At 33.4% G+C, this 23,577-nt stretch overlaps 1 protein-coding gene across 2 annotated transcripts in view; it reads left to right on the top strand.

The window, feature by feature from the left end:
- The window catches only part of BRD7 (bromodomain containing 7), a 53,596-nt gene that overhangs the window by 14,327 nt on the left and 15,692 nt on the right, over positions 1-23,577 (top strand). For both annotated transcript variants that reach the window (XM_074211368.1, XM_074211367.1), the window contains exons 3-11: positions 2,060-2,189; positions 2,571-2,628; positions 4,489-4,633; positions 7,645-7,755; positions 12,116-12,300; positions 13,104-13,227; positions 13,811-13,886; positions 20,554-20,661; positions 21,003-21,138. In XM_074211368.1, coding sequence (XP_074067469.1) covers positions 2,060-2,189; positions 2,571-2,628; positions 4,489-4,633; positions 7,645-7,755; positions 12,116-12,300; positions 13,104-13,227; positions 13,811-13,886; positions 20,554-20,661; positions 21,003-21,138 — 1,073 coding nt within the window. The remainder of the gene's footprint in view (positions 1-2,059; positions 2,190-2,570; positions 2,629-4,488; positions 4,634-7,644; positions 7,756-12,115; positions 12,301-13,103; positions 13,228-13,810; positions 13,887-20,553; positions 20,662-21,002; positions 21,139-23,577) is intronic.

A 23,577-nucleotide genomic window follows, 5' to 3' on the forward strand; every position in this document is an offset into this window, starting at 1 on the left:
ATGAAAGAAATTCTATATTAACATAATTTTGAGGAGCTATCTTATACCCAGTTTGTCCCTTTAAATTAATTAAAGTCAAAAATCATCAATGTGGGTGCTTTCTCCAGAAATACAGATTGTAACCCTTCCATGCCTGCCTATTCTAAACAGGTCTTATCTGGGTGCACCCAGAATGCAAAGGAACTTCAAAATCTCTTTACTTTGCTTGGATGCCAGTGGAGTACATAGACTATCTTTCAATTTTCTCTTATACTTGCTATTTAGCCAGTCCATTCTTTCCTGACTATATTTTTTAGTGATAACCTTTTTTAAAAATAATATTTTTTATTTTTCCAGTTACATGTTATGAAAGTTTTTCATCTTTCATCCACTTGTATATTCATAAGTTACACATTTTTCTACTACCCTCTCTTCCCACCCCTCTCTGCAGTAGCAAACAGTCTAATAAAAATTGTACATGTACATTTGTGTTTAATATTAGTCATTTTGTGTTTGAGGAATTACAAATAAGGGGAAAAGAAGAAAACCATAGAATAAGAAGTGGGAAGGAAAAACATAAGAGAAGTTTTTAGAAAGTGAACACATATGGGTGGCTAGGTGGCACAGTGGATAAAGCACCAGCCCTGGAGTCAGGAGTACCTGGGTTCAAATCCAGTCTGGGACACTTAATAATTACCTAGCTGTGTGGCCTTGGGCAAGCCACTTAACCCCATTTGCCTTGCAAAAACCTTAAAAAAAAAGAAAGTGAACACATAGTATCCATTCAGATTCTGTGGGTTTTGGGGTTTTTATTCCTGTCTGGATGTGGATGGCATTGTCCATAACAGGTTTCCCAGGGTTATCCTTGATCTCTGAACTGCTAAGAGGAGTTGCCTCCATCATAATTCATCAGCTCAGGATGTTGTTAATGTATACAATGTTCTCTTGATTCTGCTCCCTTAGTGATAACCTTTTTACAATTCTCCATAATTTCTTATTTGTAATGTGGTACAGCTTGCTTTTGTCCACCATGCCCTTCTTCAATGCCTTTTGTGAGATTCCAAATTTTTATTTCTTCAGTCATTACAACCATATAGTATCAGTAGAAGCATAACCAAGCTTCAGGAAGAAAGAAGCTTGGGCTCATTTATATCACTTTGTAATAAAGACTATAACTTTATTTTTTAACTTTATATTTCTACAGATACAAATGAGTACATAAAGTTAAAAATGGAAAATTAAGTTTATTAATTACTATGTAGGCAATATATTTAACCTGTCTGAATCTTAGTTTCCCGATCTATAAAATTAGGTTTATTGTAACAGTAGTACTTATCTTACAGAATTATTTGATAATATATTCTGTAAACCTTAAAGCATCGTATGAATAGTTCCAGTTATACAGATTTTTTTTTATTGAGATTACTAGTGTATGTTTATGGTGAAAATTATTTTAAACAAAAAGATGAAGCTAGCAAAACCTTTCTTAATACTAGAATAAAGAGTATAACCTAGGGTGGCTAGGTGGTGTAGTGGATAAAGCACTGGCCTTGGAGTCAGGAATACCTGGGTTCAAATCCGTCTCAGACACTTAATAATTACCTAGCTGTGTGGCCTTGGGCAAGCCACTTAACCCCATTTGCCTTGCAAAAACCTAAAAAAAAAAGTATAACCTAGAACAAGAAATAACCTAAGAGAAGTATATTCTTTTTGATTTGAAGGTCTAAAAAAAAGCTATTTTATTACCTACAAAGAGCAGGGCTATATAAAATGCATGCTTGTTGACTTCCACTTCAAAAATTAGTCCAAAAAATAAAGCTTGTCCTGCTGAAAGAGAAGTTATGTTATTTCAGTAGTGTTTGACTCCGTTTGAATTCTCATCAAGTCTGCCTTTAAAGACATCTGATGTGTGGTACTCTCCTTTTTCCAGTAGATGGCAACATAATCCATTTTTCAGACTTCGGAAAATTAGTTTACTTTTGTTAGTATTCTCCTTTTTGTTTAGAAATTATTATGAATCCTCAGTACTTAATAGTTCAGATTCTGAAACCTTTCTAAAATATATACATTTCTTTTCCAGGAGGATAGAAAAAAGAGAGATCGTGATCGGGTTGAGAGTGAAGCAGAAAAAGAACTTCAATGTCAAACTCCTATAAGATTAGAATTGCCCCCTGAGAAGCCTCTGACCAGTACATTGTCAAAACAAGAAGGTAGGAAGAGCCAAGAATTCACTATTATGGGCTAAGTACCAAAAAAAGTAAAAAAAAAAATGCTTGAAAAGTTTTTAAGGTCTGAGAAAATGATTCCATTTCAGTCAGTCAAAACTTTGCTTTTCTAAGTTTAAAAAAAAATTTTCTGTTTTCATCACATTTTACATTAAAATTTTTCATTTTAGCTTTAGTTTTTAATCTATTTTCAACTGGAACTATTTGGAGCATATTTGAAATTTCACTTGTTAAACTTTAAAAAAAAAAAGAAAGACTGAGGGCACTAAAAGAAAGTCTGAAATATAAAAGGTGTGACATGATAACTTAAACCTTCTGATCTGATTTCTTTTGTAAAACCTTTTTTCTCTTTCCTTTGTATGTTAGAAGTTGAACAAACACCCCTTCAAGAGGCTTTGAATCAACTGATGAGACAATTACAAAGGTAAAGGTGTAATTCAACACTTTGCATTAAAATTGCACATTCATAATATATAGGGTACAGTTTGTGGAAACCACCACCTTTTGAGCTCTGCAGTATATGACTTAGGTCCAAATTCACTTAATTTTAAAGTGGATGATAAATATTTTGCCTGACCAAAAAAAGTTCTACAACTTGCTGAGTAGTTGGATGTCCCTATTTGGTTTATTTTAACTTGCAACTTATAGACTGTTTTAAATGATGCTTTTTTAATGGCATTTATCTCTTTGATCTAAAGCATTTTAATAATGTTAAAGTATACTACCAGGAATAAAGTATATACATATATATATATATATATATATATATATATATATATATATACTCACATATGCATATATATATATATATATACACACATATATATATGCATGTTTATGTATTCTTTTATTATTAATAAGAAGATATGGCTTCTATTTTTTTTAATGCCAGCATATCATGAGTGTTTTGTGAATAAGTCTCACATTTTAGCCCTGATTAACATTTTCATTGCTGGGCACATGAAAAAGTTTCAACATCATTCCAGGAGAAAAAGGAATAATTGCCCTGTTTTAAAAGATTGATTTGGATAAACCCAAAACTTTTTATTTTTAATCCAACACATGTTTAAAAAATAATACTAACCCTATTCAGAATTTGTACTCAAAAAATCTGGTTTGATTCATTCTTCCAAAACTATATTTTTGAAATCATGTTGACCATTTGCAGAAAGATAATAGTCAAATTTAATTAAAACATGAATTTTGCATTAATATTTAACTTTTCTATGTAATTGTCTTACATGAACCACAAGAGAAAATTCTTGGTACTAAGTATTCAGTACATATAATTCATCCTTGTCATGAAATACAAAAAAAGTATATTAGTCTGACATTGTCACCAAACTACATAACAAACTAAATAAAACCGATATCTTTTATTACTGCACAAAGCATTTTCTATCTCCAAAGAGTAGAAGAATGCCATACCTCATAGTTACAATAGACTGATAACTTAGTTTTAACAAACATACCTAAATTTATACGTTCAAAAGTGTTGTCCTTTTCAAAGTTGTAATACCATTGTTTAGAACATGCTTAGAAATTTTCTTTTGAGAATTCCCTTCAGAGTCTATATATAGCACATTGTTATGAATCTCCATGGTAAAAATTTCATCTTTTGATCAAAATTGAATAGGATACTAAAGTGATGATATTTTTTTTTTTATATGATTCATAGACTAGGTCTAAAGGGAGCTCTATAAATAGTTGGAGTCATGAAATCATGACTAGAAAAAAATGTGTAGTAATCCACATTTACGATGTTGATGAGAATCATTCATTTTATATTAAATTTGTTACTTTGTATTATATAAACTATGCTCTTGACTATATATTGATTTTTACTTATGAATCTGGTAGAAGTGGACATATATGGTTGATATACCTTCAGGGAAATGAATGTAGTTGTATATTGTTTGTTATGTTTATTACCTCTGCTCTTTTTTTATCTTTGAATAATATATGTTAATCATTAACTGGGTGATCAGCCTTGTTTATTTCCTTTTTTGTGCTTTTTTTGAGTAGAAGGATAATAAATTAATTAGTCCATATACTCTGTAGTGTAATGAAGGTTGCTTATAAAATATTGGAATGCTGCTGTTAAGCAATGAATTTACTAGTCACATAACATTTTTACTTCAGTTTTAAATAAGAAACTGTTCTTGCTTTACTCTGATTTCTTTCAACTAAGGAGAGCTTTTTTTCTCTAGTTTCAACTTCTGGACCAGTAGAACCTTTTGCAGCAGAAATGAAAAATAAGATTACCTCTTTCATATCTTCACAGAAAGGACCCAAGTGCTTTCTTTTCATTTCCTGTGACTGATTTCATTGCTCCTGGCTACTCTATGATCATTAAACACCCAATGGATTTTAGTACTATGAAAGAAAAGATCAAGAACAATGACTACCAATCCATAGAAGAATTGAAGGTAGTTATAATTTATTTATATTTTCTGTTGAGAAAGAGACCAACCTATGTTACAAAATAAAACTCTGACATCTTTATTCAGTCCAGAGCCACTCTTTTAGATTCTCTTAAACCCTAAAGCTTGGTAAATCTGCATGTCTGGTATTCAGAATATTTCCTATTGACCTTTTATTGTTCAAAAGAGCAATTTTTTTTTAAATTTCCAAGACCATGTTTTCTGTCTCAGAAAACTCTTATAAGCTTTATGATGGAAAACCAGATAAAATACACCACATGGTAACTTATTTAGAGTAAAATTTTATATGGGTTTTAAAATGTTTTCCAGTTTTTGAAATTAAAAAGGAATATTAAAATTTTAATTCAGACCAAAACACATAAAATTGTTGTTCAGATGGAAATTTAATTAGAACCAGTGTTCGTTTCCTTTTATGATCATTTAAGAAAGCATGCATCTTCCTGTAAGCAGGAAATAAATAGGTCTGACCATAAATATTATCTAAGGAAGTAACTTGATTATATTCTTTCTTATTGCTCTCTAAATTCCATTTTATCTTTGTCAAATACCATCTCTCTCCTTCCTGTCCCCTATTTTTAGAGGAAAGCCTTAAAGTAAACAGAAAGCTATGAAGATGATCTATATGTTTGTTAACAGTTATAATTGAAGTTATTTCACTTTTAAATACCTATGATATCCACAGGAAGAAGGAAGATATATATTTTTCTTATATTATCATTTTGTAAAAGGGCATAACCCCATTTATTTAAAATTCCTTTTGTATAGATCCTGTACAGATACTTACCGGTTTGAAGTATCCTTTTTACTCTAATATTTTAAAAATAATTTTTGAGTAAAATACTAACTAGTTATAGAAGAAAAGCTTATCTTTACCTCTTACCTTTATTCCTTAAGAATTGTCCCATTTCTTTTCTTCCAACCATGTGTACAATGGAAAGTTGCAGAGAATGCAAGATTGGCCCAGTCTTAGAGATGCGTGGTAGAACCTCAAAGTTTATTATGCAGCTCTTAAAGAATAAAGATAAAAGATAGAGTATGCTCAGGTTTTTATCCTGTGATTGATTCCAGGAGACCCTAGGAAGTGAGGAGGAAAACAAGCATTTATTAAAACACCCACTATATGCTAGGCCCTGTACCAAGAACCATACATAGGTTATCTCATTTGATCCTTACAACAACCCTGTCAGGGAGGTGATGCCATGTCAAGCACTTGAATTGGATTTGAGTGAGGAGGGTGTTGTGCAAAGTCACCAGTCTCATTTTCTCCTGAAGAGCCATCTGGATCCAGGAGCCAAAAATGAATCAGGATGACTGAAGATAATCACCTTGGATGCAAGGCAGTTGGGGTTAAGTAACTTGTCCAAGGTCATACAACTAATAAGTATCTGAGAACTCATGTCTTCTTGACTCCAGGGCCAGTACTCTATCCACTGTGCCACCTAGTCGCCCCTCCTATAGGGACAGGGCTGTCGTTATCCCCATTTAATAGTTGAAGAAACTTAAAACTGGAAAAGGTTAAATAATTTAAACCAAGAACTGGTAAGTATTTGAAGCCAAATTTGAAGTAAGGTCTTCTAATTCTGGGACTAGAATTCTGTTCAGTACACTACCTAGATATACCTTAGACACAGAGATCATTAGACTTTGTCCAACCTAGCTGAGTCCTTCGTTACTAATGAAATTTATACAATACTGTATAAAGCCATAATCAATTTTTGTCTGCATGTGATCTAGTTTTCCCCAAGTTCCTTCACTGCTTGGCCTTCTCTTTTGTGTGTGTGTGTGGGTATGTATGTGAGAGAAATTTTTTAGGCTGTCTTTGCTGTTTTTTATGTGTGCATGTATATACGTGCATATTTTTTTAAAGGATATTTCTGTCTATAATGAAATGACAGACTTTAACAAAGAGAATCCACTACTAAAACATCCATTTTAAACTGGAATAGATTTTTGAGGATGCATCATGTAATTTTTTGTTTGTTTTGTTTTCAGTTTTTGAGATGCCTCTTATTTCCAACTTTCACTGTGGTTTAAAGTGGAGCTATAGGGGCGGCTAGGTGGCACAGTGGATAGAGCACCGGCCTTGGAGTCAGGAGTACCTGGGTTCAAATCTAACCTCAGACACTTAATAATTACCTAGCCGTGTGGCCTTGGGCAAGCCACTTAACCCCATTTGCCTTGAAAAAATCTAATAAAATAAAATAAAGTGGAGCTATATTTCTTCTTTACTTTTCATAACTTTCATCTGTTCTGTGCTATCTTCAACTCTTAAAGCATTTGAAATATTTTAGTTATAGCTTGACATGATTTTCTAGTGAAACTTACCTTACTGTGCAAAAATTCAGGAAGTTCTCCAGTAAATGCACATTGGAAACAAAACTTTTAAATAATATAGGTAGTAATGTTACCTGTGGTCACTTATCATGATTGTATGACTTATTTTACATTGACAGGCTCTTTAGCTTTCAGTTGTATCCAAAATGAAAAGAACCAGAAGTGAATATGAAGTGTAAACATTAATCTTATAACCATCTTAAAGTTGGTAAAGTAATGTTAAGTTCTTCATTGTCTTTGTCAAACATATTTTTTCCAAAATAATACATGTAAATTTCTTTTAGCAAAAATGTTTCTCATAAGCAAAAAAAATTCTCTTTTGATCTCTTAAAACTTCCTTTGAAAGGCTCTCCTTTGTGATATTTGATTTCTAATAGTTCTAGATTTCACAATTGGCTATTCTTCTATAGGGAAAAAAAAGGTTTGTAGCCTATTTAAATTACTTTTCAAGTTGTATCTCTTTTCATTTGTCAATCAGTACTTCAACACTTTAATTGCCTATATAAGATTATCTTTGAACAGTGAGAAAAATGAGAGGATTATTTTTTTCATGATGCAAAGGAGATAGAATAGAATTGTTTTTAAATGAGTTGAAGTTTGAACAGATTATATAATTTTAAAGTATTCTTTGTGTGTTTTTCCCCTTAAATTTCTCTCTACAGGATAATTTCAAACTGATGTGTAGCAACGCCATGATTTACAATAAACCAGAAACCATTTATTACAAAGCTGCAAAGAAGCTGTTGCACTCAGGAATGAAAATTCTTAGCCAGGTAAAGAAAGCTTTTGTTTAAAATGATGGAAATGAAATTTTATCTCTGTGCTAAAGCCAAAATGAAAATTCTTAGAAAAGTTCTGAATTTACTTGAGTTAAATCTGAAATAGATTTGAATAGATTGAAATAGAAAACATTAAAAGGTATAATGCCAAAGGGATAGATAGATGGATCAATAGATATGTAGAGAGATATAGAGTAACTGTCATTTGGAACTGATATACTGAAATCTTGTAAAGGTAGGACAAACAAAAAGTAGGACAGCTCAGAGTTCCCTGACTCTTATCTTATGTGATTTTATAACTTCCTGGAAATTTGACTTGATTTGACTGGACCTAGTAGAAACTTCTATTTATTCTGGACAAACGTGTTTTAGAAGAAATATTGCAAAATTTCAGGAGGAAATTGATATGATAATAGCAGAATAAAGTATGCAGAATAAAGTATTTTTCCTTATGATAATACTATTCCAAGAGTTTAACAGACTATTAATCCAATATGCATAGCATTATACCAAAAACAAAGTGAAAGTTATATAGGAATTATATACAGTAGCTGACATTCAAGAATTTATAGCATTGTTGGAAGAAACAGAATAAATACATATGAAATAACTGCTGAGTAATCACAACACAAACTATACCAGAAGATCAAACTCCTGATACAGATTATATAATTGTAGTTAATAATAAAAACAAGGTATTCAACAATAACATAAAAATTATAATAGGACAAAGAAAAATCTAATACGATTTTTCTGAAATGGTGAGTTTTGAGTAGGCTTTGAAGAGGAGGAAGGATTAGCAGAGGATAATTTATTTCTCTAATTCACTTATCATGTAATATATTGGGCATTACAGATGTCTCTTAGTTGCTTATACACATATCAGACTTAGGATTTATTGAGTCCAGAAAGTGCTTTTTATATAAACTTTATTTTACCATCCCTCAGTGCTCAGACCACTGTTTTACAAACAGTAGGTATTTAATAAATATTTGTTATTGGAAAGGAGAGGGAAGGAAACTCTCGTTAGTAATATTATAGAAAAGGTCTCTACAAAAGAAATAGCAAATGCTGCAGAAGCCATCAGAGTTTAGCTTAATTGGTAATATCAGAAAGACTTAAAAAAAGTTCCACGAATGGTTATCTAAGAAAGATTTTCACAAGATAAGCATAGTATTTTGTATGTCAGCAAGAAGAGGGTTAGAGTGGTGACATTGGAAACAGTGTTTAAGGAAGATTTTTTTGATATATATAGAATCAGTTAGATTAGGAACTTCAGAGGAGTAGACCAATTAGGAAGGCAAACTGTTATGGTAATTCAAATATGAGGTCATGAGAATAACAACCATAGTAGTAGATTTTGAAAAAGGACTTGGAATTTTAAAGCTAGAAAGAATTTTAGAGATCTGGATTCTGGCCTAACATTTGACAGATAGTGGAAAATGAATTCCAAAAGGGTTAAACCACTTAATCAAAGTCAACTAGGTAAAGTAGCAGAGGTGAGATTCAAATTCTCCAATTTCAAACAGTTATTTCAACTACTCACATTGCCTAGAAAAAAAAGACTTTTGAAAAATAAAATCAGAGTGAGTAGATAGGAAGACAATGCAGGTAGTTAGCAAAGAATAAGGATTCAAAAATAACCTCTAAATTTTAAAACTCAGGAACTTAAAGGATACAATAAGTTTTTGACATGTAGAAAGAATACTTGTAATTTTCTAATCTGCATAAATTCTAGAGTAATCATTTATTTAGTCTTAAAGTTTTACAACTAGAAAAACACTAAGATATGCAGCTATCAAACTTTGTGTCTGCATGTTCTACTCTGAAAGATTCTTGAACCCGGTAAACTGGGAAAAGAAAACATTTAGTCACTTATTCTTGCCTTACTATTTACACAGCATCAGGTACTGCCCTTTTCTAAAAGTGTAGAAAACTAGTGTAAACCAGTTTTCTTACTTGGGAGGAGAAAAGAAGAAATATTTATTTCAGTATCCTCAGGAAAAACCCCCAAATTCAGTACAAATTAGAAAACTATAGAAGTCATATGTATTATGGCATTGATTTTTAAATATGAAATCAAAATGAACATAACAGTTAGGAGATCTTGGTGTTTCTTTGTAAAATCAAATAACTTGTACTGCATTATAGTGAAGGACTTTTGTTTCTTTACAAAGACAGCACAAGTCAAATTATAAACTTTTCTTTTTGTTTTTAAGAATTTCTAAAAATACAAAGGAGATTCTGCTTTCTTTTAGAATTTATGAAGTGTTGCTAAGACAAAATACAGAGGGGAAAGAACCCTTTCCTATTCTATTTTCTTTTTTTTCTTGTCATCTTTTTTTCTCTAGATCTTTTCCTGTTGAGGAGCCCTACCCATCCTGTGCTATAGTTTCCTGTTCCCTCCACCCTAGAAGGGAGGGATTATTAAAAGTGATTTTCAAATTTTACTTTAGTTCTGAGTTAACTCTTCTTATAGCTGTAAAACTTATATAACATACCCTTTCATGAAAATGATCTGAATTCTAGTTCCAGTTTTATCATTAACTTGCTACAACTTACCCCTGTTTCAGCCCCAATTAGTTTCCTTATCATTGAAATAACTAGATTGGGCAAGAAGATATTTAAATTCCTTTATAGGTCTAAATTTTTATAAACATGATGTTTTTCAGAAAATTGATAACTTTTCTTCTGTATTCTTTATGAACAGAATTGTCAGTCACCTATCTTGTCTTTTCAGTAGCATATGTATACAGGTGCTATATATATAGAATAGTGATTGTCTCCTAACTAAATGCTCAGAGAGAGAGAGAGAGAGAGAGAATATGAATGTGCATGCAGATGTGGGTGTGTGTTCAGTAACCCAGTATGTTTAATAGGATTGGGGGGGGGGGGCAGGCAGAACTAAATCTTTTCATTTTGCCAAATTCTGTAATTTGTCATTCATTTGTTCGTTTAAGGAGACATTTTAAGTAACAAGAAAAATATACCTTCCATATATATTTATGAAACTGAATAATTTTTATTGACATACATACATATACACTATGTTTTGGGGACCAGACCTGTGATTTCATTGTTAGAAAGCCACTTTTGCAGTGAAGGTTAACATGAGCTCTTGATTGTCGAGGGGAATGCACAAGGTACATAGTCAGCATGGGTCAGAGGTGGGACTTAACTTGAACTCTTCTGACTCCACCCCCAGGTTGTGCTGCCTTTTGTGTCCAAAATATACATATATTTCAAAATTAAACTTTAGGATTTTTTGTATTCTTGCATTCAAAAAATACTAGAAATGATCATCATGTGGACTCTGCTGATTTTTAATGTCTTGGGGTTTCCTCTTAGCTAAAACCTTTGTGAATTAGTTGGGGGTTTTTTCCCTTTGGCATTTAGCATGTATAGGAGAAAAGATATTGAATTCAGAATCAGGAAGTTATATGCCAGGACTAGCCACAAAATCTTGAGCAAGTTTTTCAGCTACTTAAGAGTTTTTAAAAATCCTAATTCCTAAAGTGGTCTCTAAGATCCCTATTTTTTAATTCAGTACCTAATCCCTATAGCAGTACCTACATACTGGGGTACCATATAGTAACTTGTGACTGTTACTAAAAATAAAGTTGTAGGATGCATAATCATATATAGAGCACAAGTCTCCATATGCCAGCACACTTGACTTGTTTATGCTGTGTGCACACATGTGTTGGGGTCCCTGAGAGGAGCTAAACTGTTTCTCTAGGACTTGACCCAGAAAGTGTGACAGAAGCAATTGTTAAATATTGTCACAGTTGGGATTTGAAAGTAAAATTCATAAAATAGGATCAGAGAACTTCTTTTGGCAATTTAGGAAAAATTTATCTTTTTCTACATTAGGAGGCAGAAAATATAACAGCAGCCTTCTGTACCCTTGAAATTATCTTATTTCCTTACAAAGAAAAAAGTACAAAATCTTCCATAGACTCCTGTGTAGATTGAATGTGATGATTTTCTCATTATACTAAAACTAGCATGTAATTAATGATTCTTAAATAGCAAGCTTAATTCTTAGTAAAAAATACATTTTAATCTATTAAGATTTTATTTTTTTATTGTATAGTCCTTTAAACTGCACTTTTTAAGTCCTGCTTTTTCTTACAGAAATATTCTGAGACTTTGCCAAAATAAAATAAAGAATAATTTCCCTAAATGATTGCTAGTGTTAATTTTCTTAGTGGACATCATGCTAATTAGTTGCAAAATGTTTGATATGTTAGACTCTTTCTGGAAAAGCTTACTTAACTGAGAATTAAAACAAGAAGGCACAAATAATATTCTTAAGTGTGTGTGTATGTGTGTGTGTATTTTTTTTTTCCAGGAAAGAATTCAGAGCCTGAAACAGAGTATAGATTTCATGGCTGACTTGCAGAAGACCCGGAAGCAGAAAGACAAAATGGAAATACAGCAGAGCGGGGAAGACAATGGTTATCTGCTAAAAGATAAAGATGATTCTTTGGACAATGATATTAAAGTTTTCAAAAGTCCAAATAAGGAAAATAAAAAGTGAAGTATCTCCTTAAATTATTGTAGGAAAATAGCCAGACCTTACTAATTGTAACTAAGGGAAGTTAAGGCATGATCATTGTGTTTCTGCTATTAGATAGGGAGTATGTATGATGTACATCATGAAAGTCTTCTTCCTTTGTCCCCATATAAAGTAGTTTTGTGTGATTGTCCAAACTCAGTTTGCAAAGCCATTTCAAATTAGCTTTCTTATCAAGATTGTTAAGAAACATGTTAGCAACAAAACATTACCATATTTTTTCCATTAAATTTTTCCTGTATATGGTATATTTAAATAGAACTATGAATAAGCCCATGTTGTTATAGCTCTTCTTGCACAGAGGAATGCTGAAATATTTGTGGGTACCATTCCTCTCTCCACTACAACCGTATATCTGTATGTAAGCTCACTTTGATTATTTGGGAAAGGAATATGTAAAAGATTCACTTCATTGCATATAGGAACATTACCTACCAAATGCAGCTCTGACAAAAATGAACATTTTAAGAATCAAAATTTTATTTTCTTTTTTAAAGCTTGTGATTCAATTCCTTTTGAGGACTATACCATTAATGATTTTATTATTAAGGACATTGAAGAGAAAACTAAATTAAATATTGAGCTTGAATTTCTGATACTTAAGGAGTGATTGGGAGCCTTTTACCAAATCATGAAAGAATTTTCAGTTGGCAACAATAGGGCACTTTTCTCCCTTTTTAGTTGTACCCATACTTGAAATGCATTTGAATTTTCCCATTTATTTCTCCTTTTTTTTTCACTTGATATTAATGTTTGTTTTCAGGAAAGACAAAGATATGCTTGAAGATAAACTTAAAAGCAATAACTTAGAAAGGGAACAAGAGCAAATTGACCGCATTGTTAAAGAATCTGGAGGAAAGTTGACCAGAAGGCTTATAAATAGTCAGGTGATTAATATTTTCCTGCTTTTTCTATTGCTTGCTTCCTCCACTCTTGTTGATTCTTATTATTTTGTGGCCATTTTTAAGACTTTCAATATCTTGACTCCATAGGTTTTATTCATCCTTTCTAGTCATGTAGTTTGTCACCAATAAATTTTTAAAAACTCAAAAAATAAAAAAGTAATAGATTTATATATAAAATATCCTATTTTAGTCTTGTTAAATTTTATTGAATTGCTTCATTTGTTAATGTACTCTAAAATGAAACAATACTTATTTCTTTGATTGAATCTTAATGCTAATAATTTCTTTTTTGTCACATTTTCAATGATGATGGACTTAAAAGTGAAATACGTAAAAGATAATGTGACTTTCCACCACATAAGTAAAAGGTGCCCTTTGGTACCAGGCAATATTGTTCATGTGAACATGGAAATTTAATTAATGATCGTGTTAGCTAATTGTCATGGCATTATTTTTAGCAAAGTTAAGACCAAGCTTTCTCTTGCTTTATGTCATATATATGAAATCTCCAGAGCATATTATAAAACAGTTTAATTTTTCATTTTAATGTTTTATTTCATTTTAGTGTGAGTTTGAAAGAAGAAAGCCGGATGGAACCACAACATTAGGACTTCTTAATCCTGTGGACCCTATTGCAGGAGGTATGTCTGTCAAACAGAAAAGCTAGCTAAAAACCTAATACTCTTCTTAAATCCATGAAGGGTACTGATATAGTACTGACATGAAGTGTTCCTTCAAAACAGTGTCAGAACCAACATTTTATCCTTAAAAACTTAGCTAGCCAATGTGTTATATACTAGAGATTTGTCAACGATCACTAACTTAATTTCCAAAAAATAAGTAGATATAAAAGACTGACTTTCACTTATAAAGAAACCCGTAGGATATTTAGTGTATTTCTTAGTTAGGATTCCCAAACAAAGTATCTCTAAAACTGTAAATTCACAAAACAAATTAATTTACATTAACTTTAAAGTTCTTTTTTTTTTGTCTCCAGACCCCTTCTAGGCAAGCATTCATTATTGCATTTCTGCTCGTTTTCTTCTGTCCCTCCCTCCACCCCACCCCCCCAAAGTCAAAAGTTAAACCAGTGGTTATGGCCTCCTGGATATATTATTGTCAGTCATTATCATCAGATTTGCCTTGTAGCACTATCTTTTTATGTATGCAGATATATATATATATAATAGATAGAGTTATGCAATGTCATCATAAGGAGTTGATATCACCTTTTTTGAATGTTCTTATAACTTTTAATATAGATATTAAAAAAACAAATTTTTTTAAGCTTTTAGATCATTGTTTTAGAGACTTTAAGTTTATTTTTTTATTTAGTAACCACTCCCACAGGTTTTGAAATAGATGGTTAGCATTAATATCTATGCTAGTCATGGGACTTTTAAAAGTGTAAAGTTCTGGTTCACATTACATTGCTATGGCATGACTCATTCCTGCAGGTAAGACCTAAAGTAGATACTAATCTTTTCTTCCTATGCCGAAAATTCTTACCCTCTCTCATCTGAGACCCATTTTTGACATCTAGCCAATTTATTTCTTCCCAAGACTGCTTTTCCCATTATGATGTCTTATAGCTAGATTGATAAGATTCTTTATATGGGATAAGTGCAAAGAAATCAGAAGGAGTTTTCTAATCCAGGATTTGCCCATAACTGGTTGATAATATTGAGCAATTCACTTAGCCCATCTGGGCCTCTGTTTCTTCAGTTGTGGAAATTATCTGGCATAGTGGATATGCTCCTATCAGGGAGGTAATGCCATGACATTAAGTGGGGTTGGAGTGGGAGAGGCTGTGCAAAATCACCAGCCTCACTTTCTCCTCCAGAATCATGTGAGTCCAGTAGCCAAATATGCATTCAGACAACTGGAGCTGGCCATGGATATGAGACAATCATCAGTATTAAATGACTTGCCCAGGGTCACACTGATAGTGTCAAGTGTCTGAGATTGGATTAGAACTCAGATCCTCCTGACTCCACCTGATACCTTTTTATTAAATATGGCTAATGAGGCAGTGTTGGCACAAGAAACACTCCAAAACTATCTTAAAAAGATGCTGGAATTGAATTCATTTCAGTCTTTGCAATACTCAAGAGAATATAAATGAGGACATAACTTTTGTGAACTTCATACAAATTATCAGTAAATAAATAAAAAGATGATGCTTTTTCTTTTATTTTTTCCAATTACATGTAAAGATATTGTTTCATCATTCATTTTTTTGGTAAGATTTTAAGTTCCGCATTTTTCTCCCTCTCTCTTCCTTCCCCTGTCCCCATGATAGTGAGTAATCTGATAAAGGTTATACATGTACAATCAAGCTAAACATATTTCCTTATTAGTTTTATTGTGAAAGAATTTTTTCAATTTAAAAAATCATTTCCTTTAAATAAGAATTGTTCGAAATAAAATTTTTAATCCAAAGCTATCTGTAAGAAATAAATAATGCTTCCAAAAGAGTAACTAATATGTACTTTCAATAGAGAAAATGTCATATTAATAAAAACACTTTACTAAGGTAGTACAGTGAACTTAGTGAAGGGTGAAAGAGAGAGGGTCTCAAGATTTTCTCTCTGATATGCTAATACCTGCTTTCAGTTATTTAGAAAATGTTTTGGCTGTTCTAAGTCCTTTATGTTAAAATTATAATAATATTATGTAGTCCCTTCCCTCAAGTTGTTTACAGCCTAGGCTCAGATCAGGGGCCCTGATTGCCAGCATATAAAAGACAATTAACCTAGTGAAAATTGACTCAGGGGAAACTGACTTCTAACAGAAAACTAATTTATTAATTTATGGTAGGGAGTATATACTGCAAGTACTACAAAATGAGGATGTCTTCATGGGGTGTTTTTTTTGGTGATCAATTGATTCATGTAGGAAATCAAATTATAGATTAGAAAGTTAGAAGAAACAAATGTGAATATAGATGTTTGAAACTCAATAAATGTTTCCCTTGAAATGAAACTTCACATGAATTTCCCTTTTTAAATTTACTTTTGATTGTAAGTCTGTATGTTTTCATTTTTGAAATACTATATTCTAAGATCTCTTCTCATTTGCAGTAGAAGTTGCCAGGTTCTTTGTGATCATAACTACAGATCTTTAGTATTTAAACTGCTTACTTCTGGATGCTTGAAATATTTCTTCTTTGATGTCAGGGCTTTGGATCCTTGCTGTCATATTTCTGGGACTTTTTCTTTTTGAGTTCCTTTTAGGAGGTGAATGGAGGATTTTCTTTCTTTGCCCTATTGTTCTAATAAGTTTGAGTAGTTTTAAGTCAGGGATTTTTTGGATCATATTTTTCAGGGAATGCAGTAATTCTTAAATTATCTCTTCCTTGATCAGTTTTCTAGGTCAAGTTTATATATATAATCAATTAGCTTTTAATTTCTTTCCATATTTAAATTTATTCTAATATATATTGCTTCTCATAGATACCTGGTTGTGCTAGTTTAGTTTTCAAGGAATCCATTTCTAGGAAGAGTTTACTTTTTCTGAACTCTTCTGTTTTCTCTATTCTGAACTATTTTATTTTGTCCCTTTCTTTGTTTCAAGGTATTCTAGTGCTTCTGGAAAATCCATTTTTTCTTGAGTCTCTATATAGTTGTTACAAACCTCTTTTGTAGGTTCTCTAGAATTATAATAATTTTCAATACTACTCAGTGTTTTCTTTGATTTAATTCTTTTTCTCCAACTTCATTTAATTCCTAAATTGAATCTTTCAGTAAGGACCAGGATCTCCCATCTCTGGCACTTTGGGGTAGAATGATTGGCTTTGCTTGTTCCAGTAATGACCTAAATCAGCTATAGTTCAGCCTCCTGGTTTTTTGAAATTCAAGTACTGGATTTTTAAGACGTTTTCTGACAGCTCTGGACAGTGACACTCATGAGACTTCTGAGACTTCCACCCTTTGCACAGGGGAACTCTACACTCTTACCTGCCTCTGAACAGAGCTTTGCCAGTGCATGTCTCTTACCTTTTCCTGGTCATTCTGAGAGTTTGTCAAGCATACCTCCCTCCTCTTGCCCTCAGATTTATGTATCACTTCTTGTGCCATACTGGGTTAGAAGAAGATGCTTCTTGTAGTTTTTTCATTGACTTTTATTCATTATTTGATCTGATATGAACTTTAGGACTTTGCTAAAATCAATATAAAATGAAGCCAGGGGCAGCTAGGTGGCGCAGTGGGTGGATAAAGCACCAGCCCTGGAGTCAGGAGTACCTGGGTTCAAATCGAGTCTCAGACACTTAATAATTACCTAACTGTGTGGCCTTGGGCAAGCCATTTAACCCCATTTGCCTTGCAAAAACTAAATATATATATATAGAAGCCAGACTGTGATTCTACCACTCAGGTAGCCTTCTTGGCCAGCAAAATAATTTATTTTTAAAGAAAATTCACTCTGAACCAAGAAGGAATCTGGAGACATAAGTTTATTTCCCAGCTCTTCTATTCTAACTTTGTGATCCTTAGTCCAGTTACTTGACCTATCTAGACCTAAGTTTCCTCATCTCTAAAATGGGGAATGGGGGCGGCTAGGTGGCATAGTGGATAAAGCACCGGCCTTGGAGTCAGGAGTACCTGGGTTCAAATCCGGTCTCAGACACTTAATAATTACCTAGCTGTGTGGCCTTGGGCAAGCCACTTAATCCCATTTGCCTTGCAAAAAAAAAAATAAACCTAAAAAAAAAATGAGGAATGTCCAGGGAATGCTGCCAAGTTTTTCTCCAAGGTTACTTATTCAGTACTACAAATTTTTCTGACTACATCATAACCCATTCCTCACACCTTAATTTTAAATACCTGGTTAGAGACCCTGGGTGGCACAGTATACAGAGCTGTATACCTGGAGTCCAGGTATAGTTCAGATGTGGCCTCAGACATCTACTTAACTAGCTGTATGACCCCAGGCAAGTCACTTAACATCTATCTGCCCAGTTTCTTCATGTGTAAAATGAGAATGATGACAGGGTTGTTGCAAGGATAAAATGAGATAAAATTCATAAAACACTTTACAAACATTAAAGCATTAAATAAATGCTAACTTTTATCATCATCATCATTATTATTATTATCATCATGGTTTACATAGGTTATACTTTAAAAAGCTTCCCCTATTTGTTCCTGCCACAACATATTTCAGAGAATGGACTTAAATCCAGTTCTTCCTGACTCCCCAGCCAGTTCAAGATTTTATTAAGTATATGCTAGACTCTTAGGAAGACAAAGACAAAAATGGGGGAAAAAAGACAGTACCCTCAAGGAGCTTATGTTTTACTAAGACAGGTATATAAATATTTACAGAATATATGTACAGGATAAAATTTTAGAGAAAGCTAAGACACTAGACAAAGTTTCCAATGGGAATTGTTGCTCAAGCAGACTTTTAAAGAAAACAAGGGATTCTGAGAGGCAAAGGTGAAGGCGGGGGGGGGGGGGGGGGGGGGGTGATACATTTCAGCCATGAGGAACAACCAGGGCAAAGACGGGGGGGGGGGGGGGGGGGGGGAGTGAAGTGTGTTTAAAGAAATCATAAGCTGCTTATGAATGATGATGATTTCACTTACAGTGTTTTATTTACAAGCACAGTGCTTGGCATGAAGTTAGTAGGTGTTTCATTAGTCCTATGGTTGGAGGAACAACAAGAAAGCCAGCATTGCTGCTCTACAAAAAGAAAGAAAAGTAGAGCAGCACTAGGGCCTGTGGGAAAAACTTTTTAAAAGTAAAATAGTTGGGGTGGCTAGGTTGCGCAGTGGATAAAGCACCTTCCCTGGATTCAGGAGTACCTGGGTTCAAATCCAGTGTCAGACACTTAATAATTACCTAGCCGTGTGGCCTTGGGCAAACCACTTAACCCCATTTGCCTTGCAAAAACCTAAAAAAAAAAAAAAAGTAAAATAGTTTATATTTTATCCTAAAGGCAGTTGCATTGGACCTGGATGAGGGAGAAACAAGATCATATCTGCACTTACAGAAAATCACTTCGGCAGCTCTCTGAAAGATGTACTGAAGAAAGGAAAGATTTTAAACAGGGAGACTGGTTAGAAAGAGGCTAGCTCAGTAGTCCAAGTGAGAGATGATGATGGTCTGAACTAAGGTGGGCAGTGTCAATACAGAGAAGTAAATTATGTGGAGAAAGAAACAAAAAATTTGGCAACTGGTTAGATATGTACAGTGAGGTAGTGTGAAGAAGAAAATATAACACTAGTATTGTGAACTTGGATGACTAGAAGGGTGTTAGGACCTTCTCTTCACTATGCCAGACTAAAAGTTCCACATTAGAGGCAGCTAGGTGATGCAGTAGATAGAGCACCAGCACCAGTCAGAAGTACCTGAGTTCAAATTTGGCCTCAGACACCTAGCTGTGTGGCCTTGGGCAAGCCACTTAACCCCATTGCCTTGCCCAAAAAAAACCTAAATAAAAAAAAAGTTCCACAATAACCTGTTTTGTAAGAATTTACTAACCTGCTACAAGGGAGAGGTTTTTTTGGTTTGTTTTCAGATTGGGGGCAGAAGAAGCATGGAGGTTGTGACAGCAACATTAGAAGAAAGAAGTGTCCATGAAACATCTTTTTTAAAATACACAGAAGGAAGTTTAGAAGGAAACAGCTAAACAGGATAACTTTTAGAACAGATTATTAACCTATTTTGTGACAACTTCTCAGAATAATGTTTTTGAATGCAGAAAATAAAATATATAAGATTACAAAGGACACCAATTATGTTGAAATATAATTAGCAAAACATTTTTTCAAAAATACGGCCCTGAAGTAATTCCTCTTTTAAAACTAACTTAGTAAATTTGGCATATATTTGTGTATTTGTATATATTTGTATATGTATTTGTGTATGTGTATTTTTTTAAACTGTAATGAGATCCATGGTTTCATACACAGTATTTTTTATCTTTATATTTGGAAATGTTTGGGTTTTATGGTAATTGTCAAATTCAAAAGAAACAAAATAAAAAAATTGTTAAAAATCTTTTTTTAAAAAGATCTTTAAAGAGGCGGCTAGGTGGCGCAGCGGATAAAGCACCCCCTGGAGTCAGGAGTACCTGGGTTCAAATCCAGTGTCAGACACTTAATATTACCTAGCTGTGTGGCCTTGGGCAAGCCACTTAACCCCAATTTGCCTTGCAAAAACCTAAAAAAACAAAGATCTTTAAAAAGATCTGTCCAACTTTTGAGTCTTATTGTCCAACCTTGACATTAGATACAACAGTAAATTTAGTTCTTCAAATAGCTGTCTGCTAATCTGTCTCATGCTTGAATTTGTTCTTCAGAACCTGGCTACTGCCCTGTAAGATTGGGAATGACAACTGGAAGACTTCAGTCTGGAGTAAATACATTGCAGGGGTTCAAAGAGGACAAAAGGAATAAAGTTACTCCAGGTGAGATCTGGGAATAGTAGTTTGTCATTCTCCTTTTAGTCACTGAAGGGAGGAGGAAGTTAAGAAAGAAAATATCATAATTTCTAACAATCTTGGCAAAATCATATAACCTTGTCTATTTTAAATATATTTACTCATACTGTCAAAAAATTGAATGTCAGCTTTAAGAATATATTTCAAGGTATTGACTTTTACATAAAGGATGTAACTTTGTGACTGCCTCTAAAGGAGGGAAAAAATTAGATATTCTCAGTTCAAAGTAGTATTCAACAAGAAATAGACTAGTTCATATTTTTTTTATAATACAAAGTAGTAGTTCTGAATTTTTTATTATTCAACAGTGTTATACTTGAATTATGGACCCTACAGTTCTTATGCACCAAACTATGATTCCACATTTGCAAATATCAGCAAGGATGATTCCGATTTAATCTACACAACTTATGGGGAAGATTCTAATCTTCCAGGTGATTTCAGGTGAGTCACCAATTTATCAGTATTCTGACACATTTTTCTAAAATAATTATAAGCCAATAAGATTGGTATTTATGTATTTAAAATTCTTATATTTGAATTCCAGAACTATCCATGTGCAGACAGTGCCCAATGTAACTAGGCACTTTAAATATGCTCTAGAACCTTGAAATTTCTGTCCCTTCCCCCTCCCCTTCCCTCCCCAGTTTCTGTGTTCATCTATCTTCTCACTTTTCAGGGATGAGGTAGCAAAATTGACTGAGAAAGAGAAGGGGTGGCTGAGTCTCAGAGGCTTCTCCTTTTTTTTCCCAATCCCCATCCAGCTGGCCCAGCTCCAGTCCTCATCTAGTTTCTATGATGAAATAAATGCCTAAATCAGAATGAATTTGTTTCCTCTGAAATGTATAGTAATACTACATCAATCCTTTGTATAATCAGTGTCAAAGAAGTATCTTTCCCTTCCAGGATTTAAGTGAAAGGAAAGAGAACAATATGTTATGATGAAGTCTTTACTTTAAACCCTTTTCTCTTTCCTATTGTTGCCCTTAAAAAATTTCTGGGGTTGTGTGTTTCCTTTGGTGTCAAAAGGATAAAGATAAAGCTATTTGTTTCTAATAGACTGGAGAAGAGAGAAAACCTGGGCAGAAACTACAGATTGTAGTTTCTTTGGAAGAAAATAAAAGGAGTAAATGATCAGAAACCAACGGAAAGCACCATTCTTTAAATTCCTTTCCCCAGTATATAATAACCCAAGAGGAGAGATATATTCCTTCTTAACTGTCACTTCTATCTAGGTCCTTCTCCTGCAGCCATCATTCTGCAACCACTCCTTTTTATGTTCACTTCATCTGCATCACCTAGGCTAAATTTCTTTTTATTGTAATCTACTTGCCTCTAGAATTCTAACTCATTTCTCAAGTTCAGTACTTTCTCAAGTTCAAAGTCTTCCTGTCCAAAACCCTTGACTTCATCTTTGAGGACAATATATGAACATTGTCATTACCTAGAGCAGCCTGAACCTCAATTGTCATGGCCTACATCTTAGAATACAATGGTTAATCTTACCTCAGGTTTCATTATAACCCATAATAATGCCATCTTCATAATTTGGGCCTCCAAATTACCCTCTCTGATCATAATCTCTTGTCTTCATAGGTCTTCCTCTGCCTCATCCCTCTCAAACCTAATTTTTTGTCCTCACCCTAAACCCTAGTCTCTTTTCTTCCAAGTCTACTCTGGTCTTATTTTTCTTTGACTTTATAGTTGACCAATTTACCTATGTCCTATCTTCCACCTGATTTCTTTGTCCTTTGTCCTTCTACATGCTTTAATAATCCTTGACCCTAAATTACTTCCAATCTTCATCTTCTCTATTCCAGCTCCATTACTTATGGACCATTACCAGAGGAAAATATACTACTGTGCCAGCTAAGTTCACAACCAACTCATTTTCTTTAATTTCAATTAGGCCCTCCTTACTACAAAGCAGTACTTTTATTTCCCAATTGTTTCAGTTCCCTACAATAGTTTTTCCAGACCTTCTCATCTTTACTCAAGTTTTCTACGCAACCCAACCCCTCTCCCTATCATCAAAAAACTTTGACCTCTACTCTACTGAGAAAACTGAGGCTATGCATTATAAGCTTCCTCAATTTCTCAGCTATATACCTCAAATTACTATTATATGTTATCATCCATCTTCTCTTTTGCTCTAATATTTGAAGAAGAGGTGGTCTGTATCTGCCAAGTTTAATAACCTTTATTCACTTCTCATTCTACATTTAACATTTTTAGAGTTTTTGATAATGTTTTCCTCCTCATTAGTTTTCCATGACACTGCTATTTCCTTCTACTGTCTAATTATTCTTAATTCGTTTGCTGGATTGTCATACATTGTCCATTCTCTAAGTATGGATGTCTTCCAAGTCTCTGTCCTAGCCTGTCTTTTTTCTCTATTTAGTCATGTTGTCTATCTCATCAGCAACCATAAATATGGCTCATGGTAAGCGCTACTTAAATGTTAATTATTACTACTACTACTACTACTACTACTACTACTACTACTACTACTACTACTATCATCTAGGTGACTATCAGATCCACATACCCAACCAAGCTTCATCCTTCTATAGAACTTCAGGTTGCAATTAGCTGCTGAATATTTTAGCCTAGATAGTTGCATCTCAGATTGTACACATACAAAACAGAACTGATGATCTTTCCCCCTCAACCTCCCTGTGCCTCAGCTGCTATTTTTTTTTTAGGTTTTTGCAAGGCAAATGGGGTTAAGTGGCTTGCCCAAGGCCACACAGCTAAGTAATTATTAAGTGTCTGAGGCCGGATTTGAACTCAGATACTCTTGACTCCAGGGCCATTGCTCTGTCTACTGCACCACCTAGCCGCCCCTGTCTCTATTTTTTTTTTAAATGCTGTCATTCTCCA

This window comes from Macrotis lagotis, chromosome 1, assembly GCF_037893015.1.
Source record: "Macrotis lagotis isolate mMagLag1 chromosome 1, bilby.v1.9.chrom.fasta, whole genome shotgun sequence".
In the NCBI taxonomy this organism is placed as follows: Eukaryota; Metazoa; Chordata; class Mammalia; order Peramelemorphia; family Peramelidae; genus Macrotis; species Macrotis lagotis.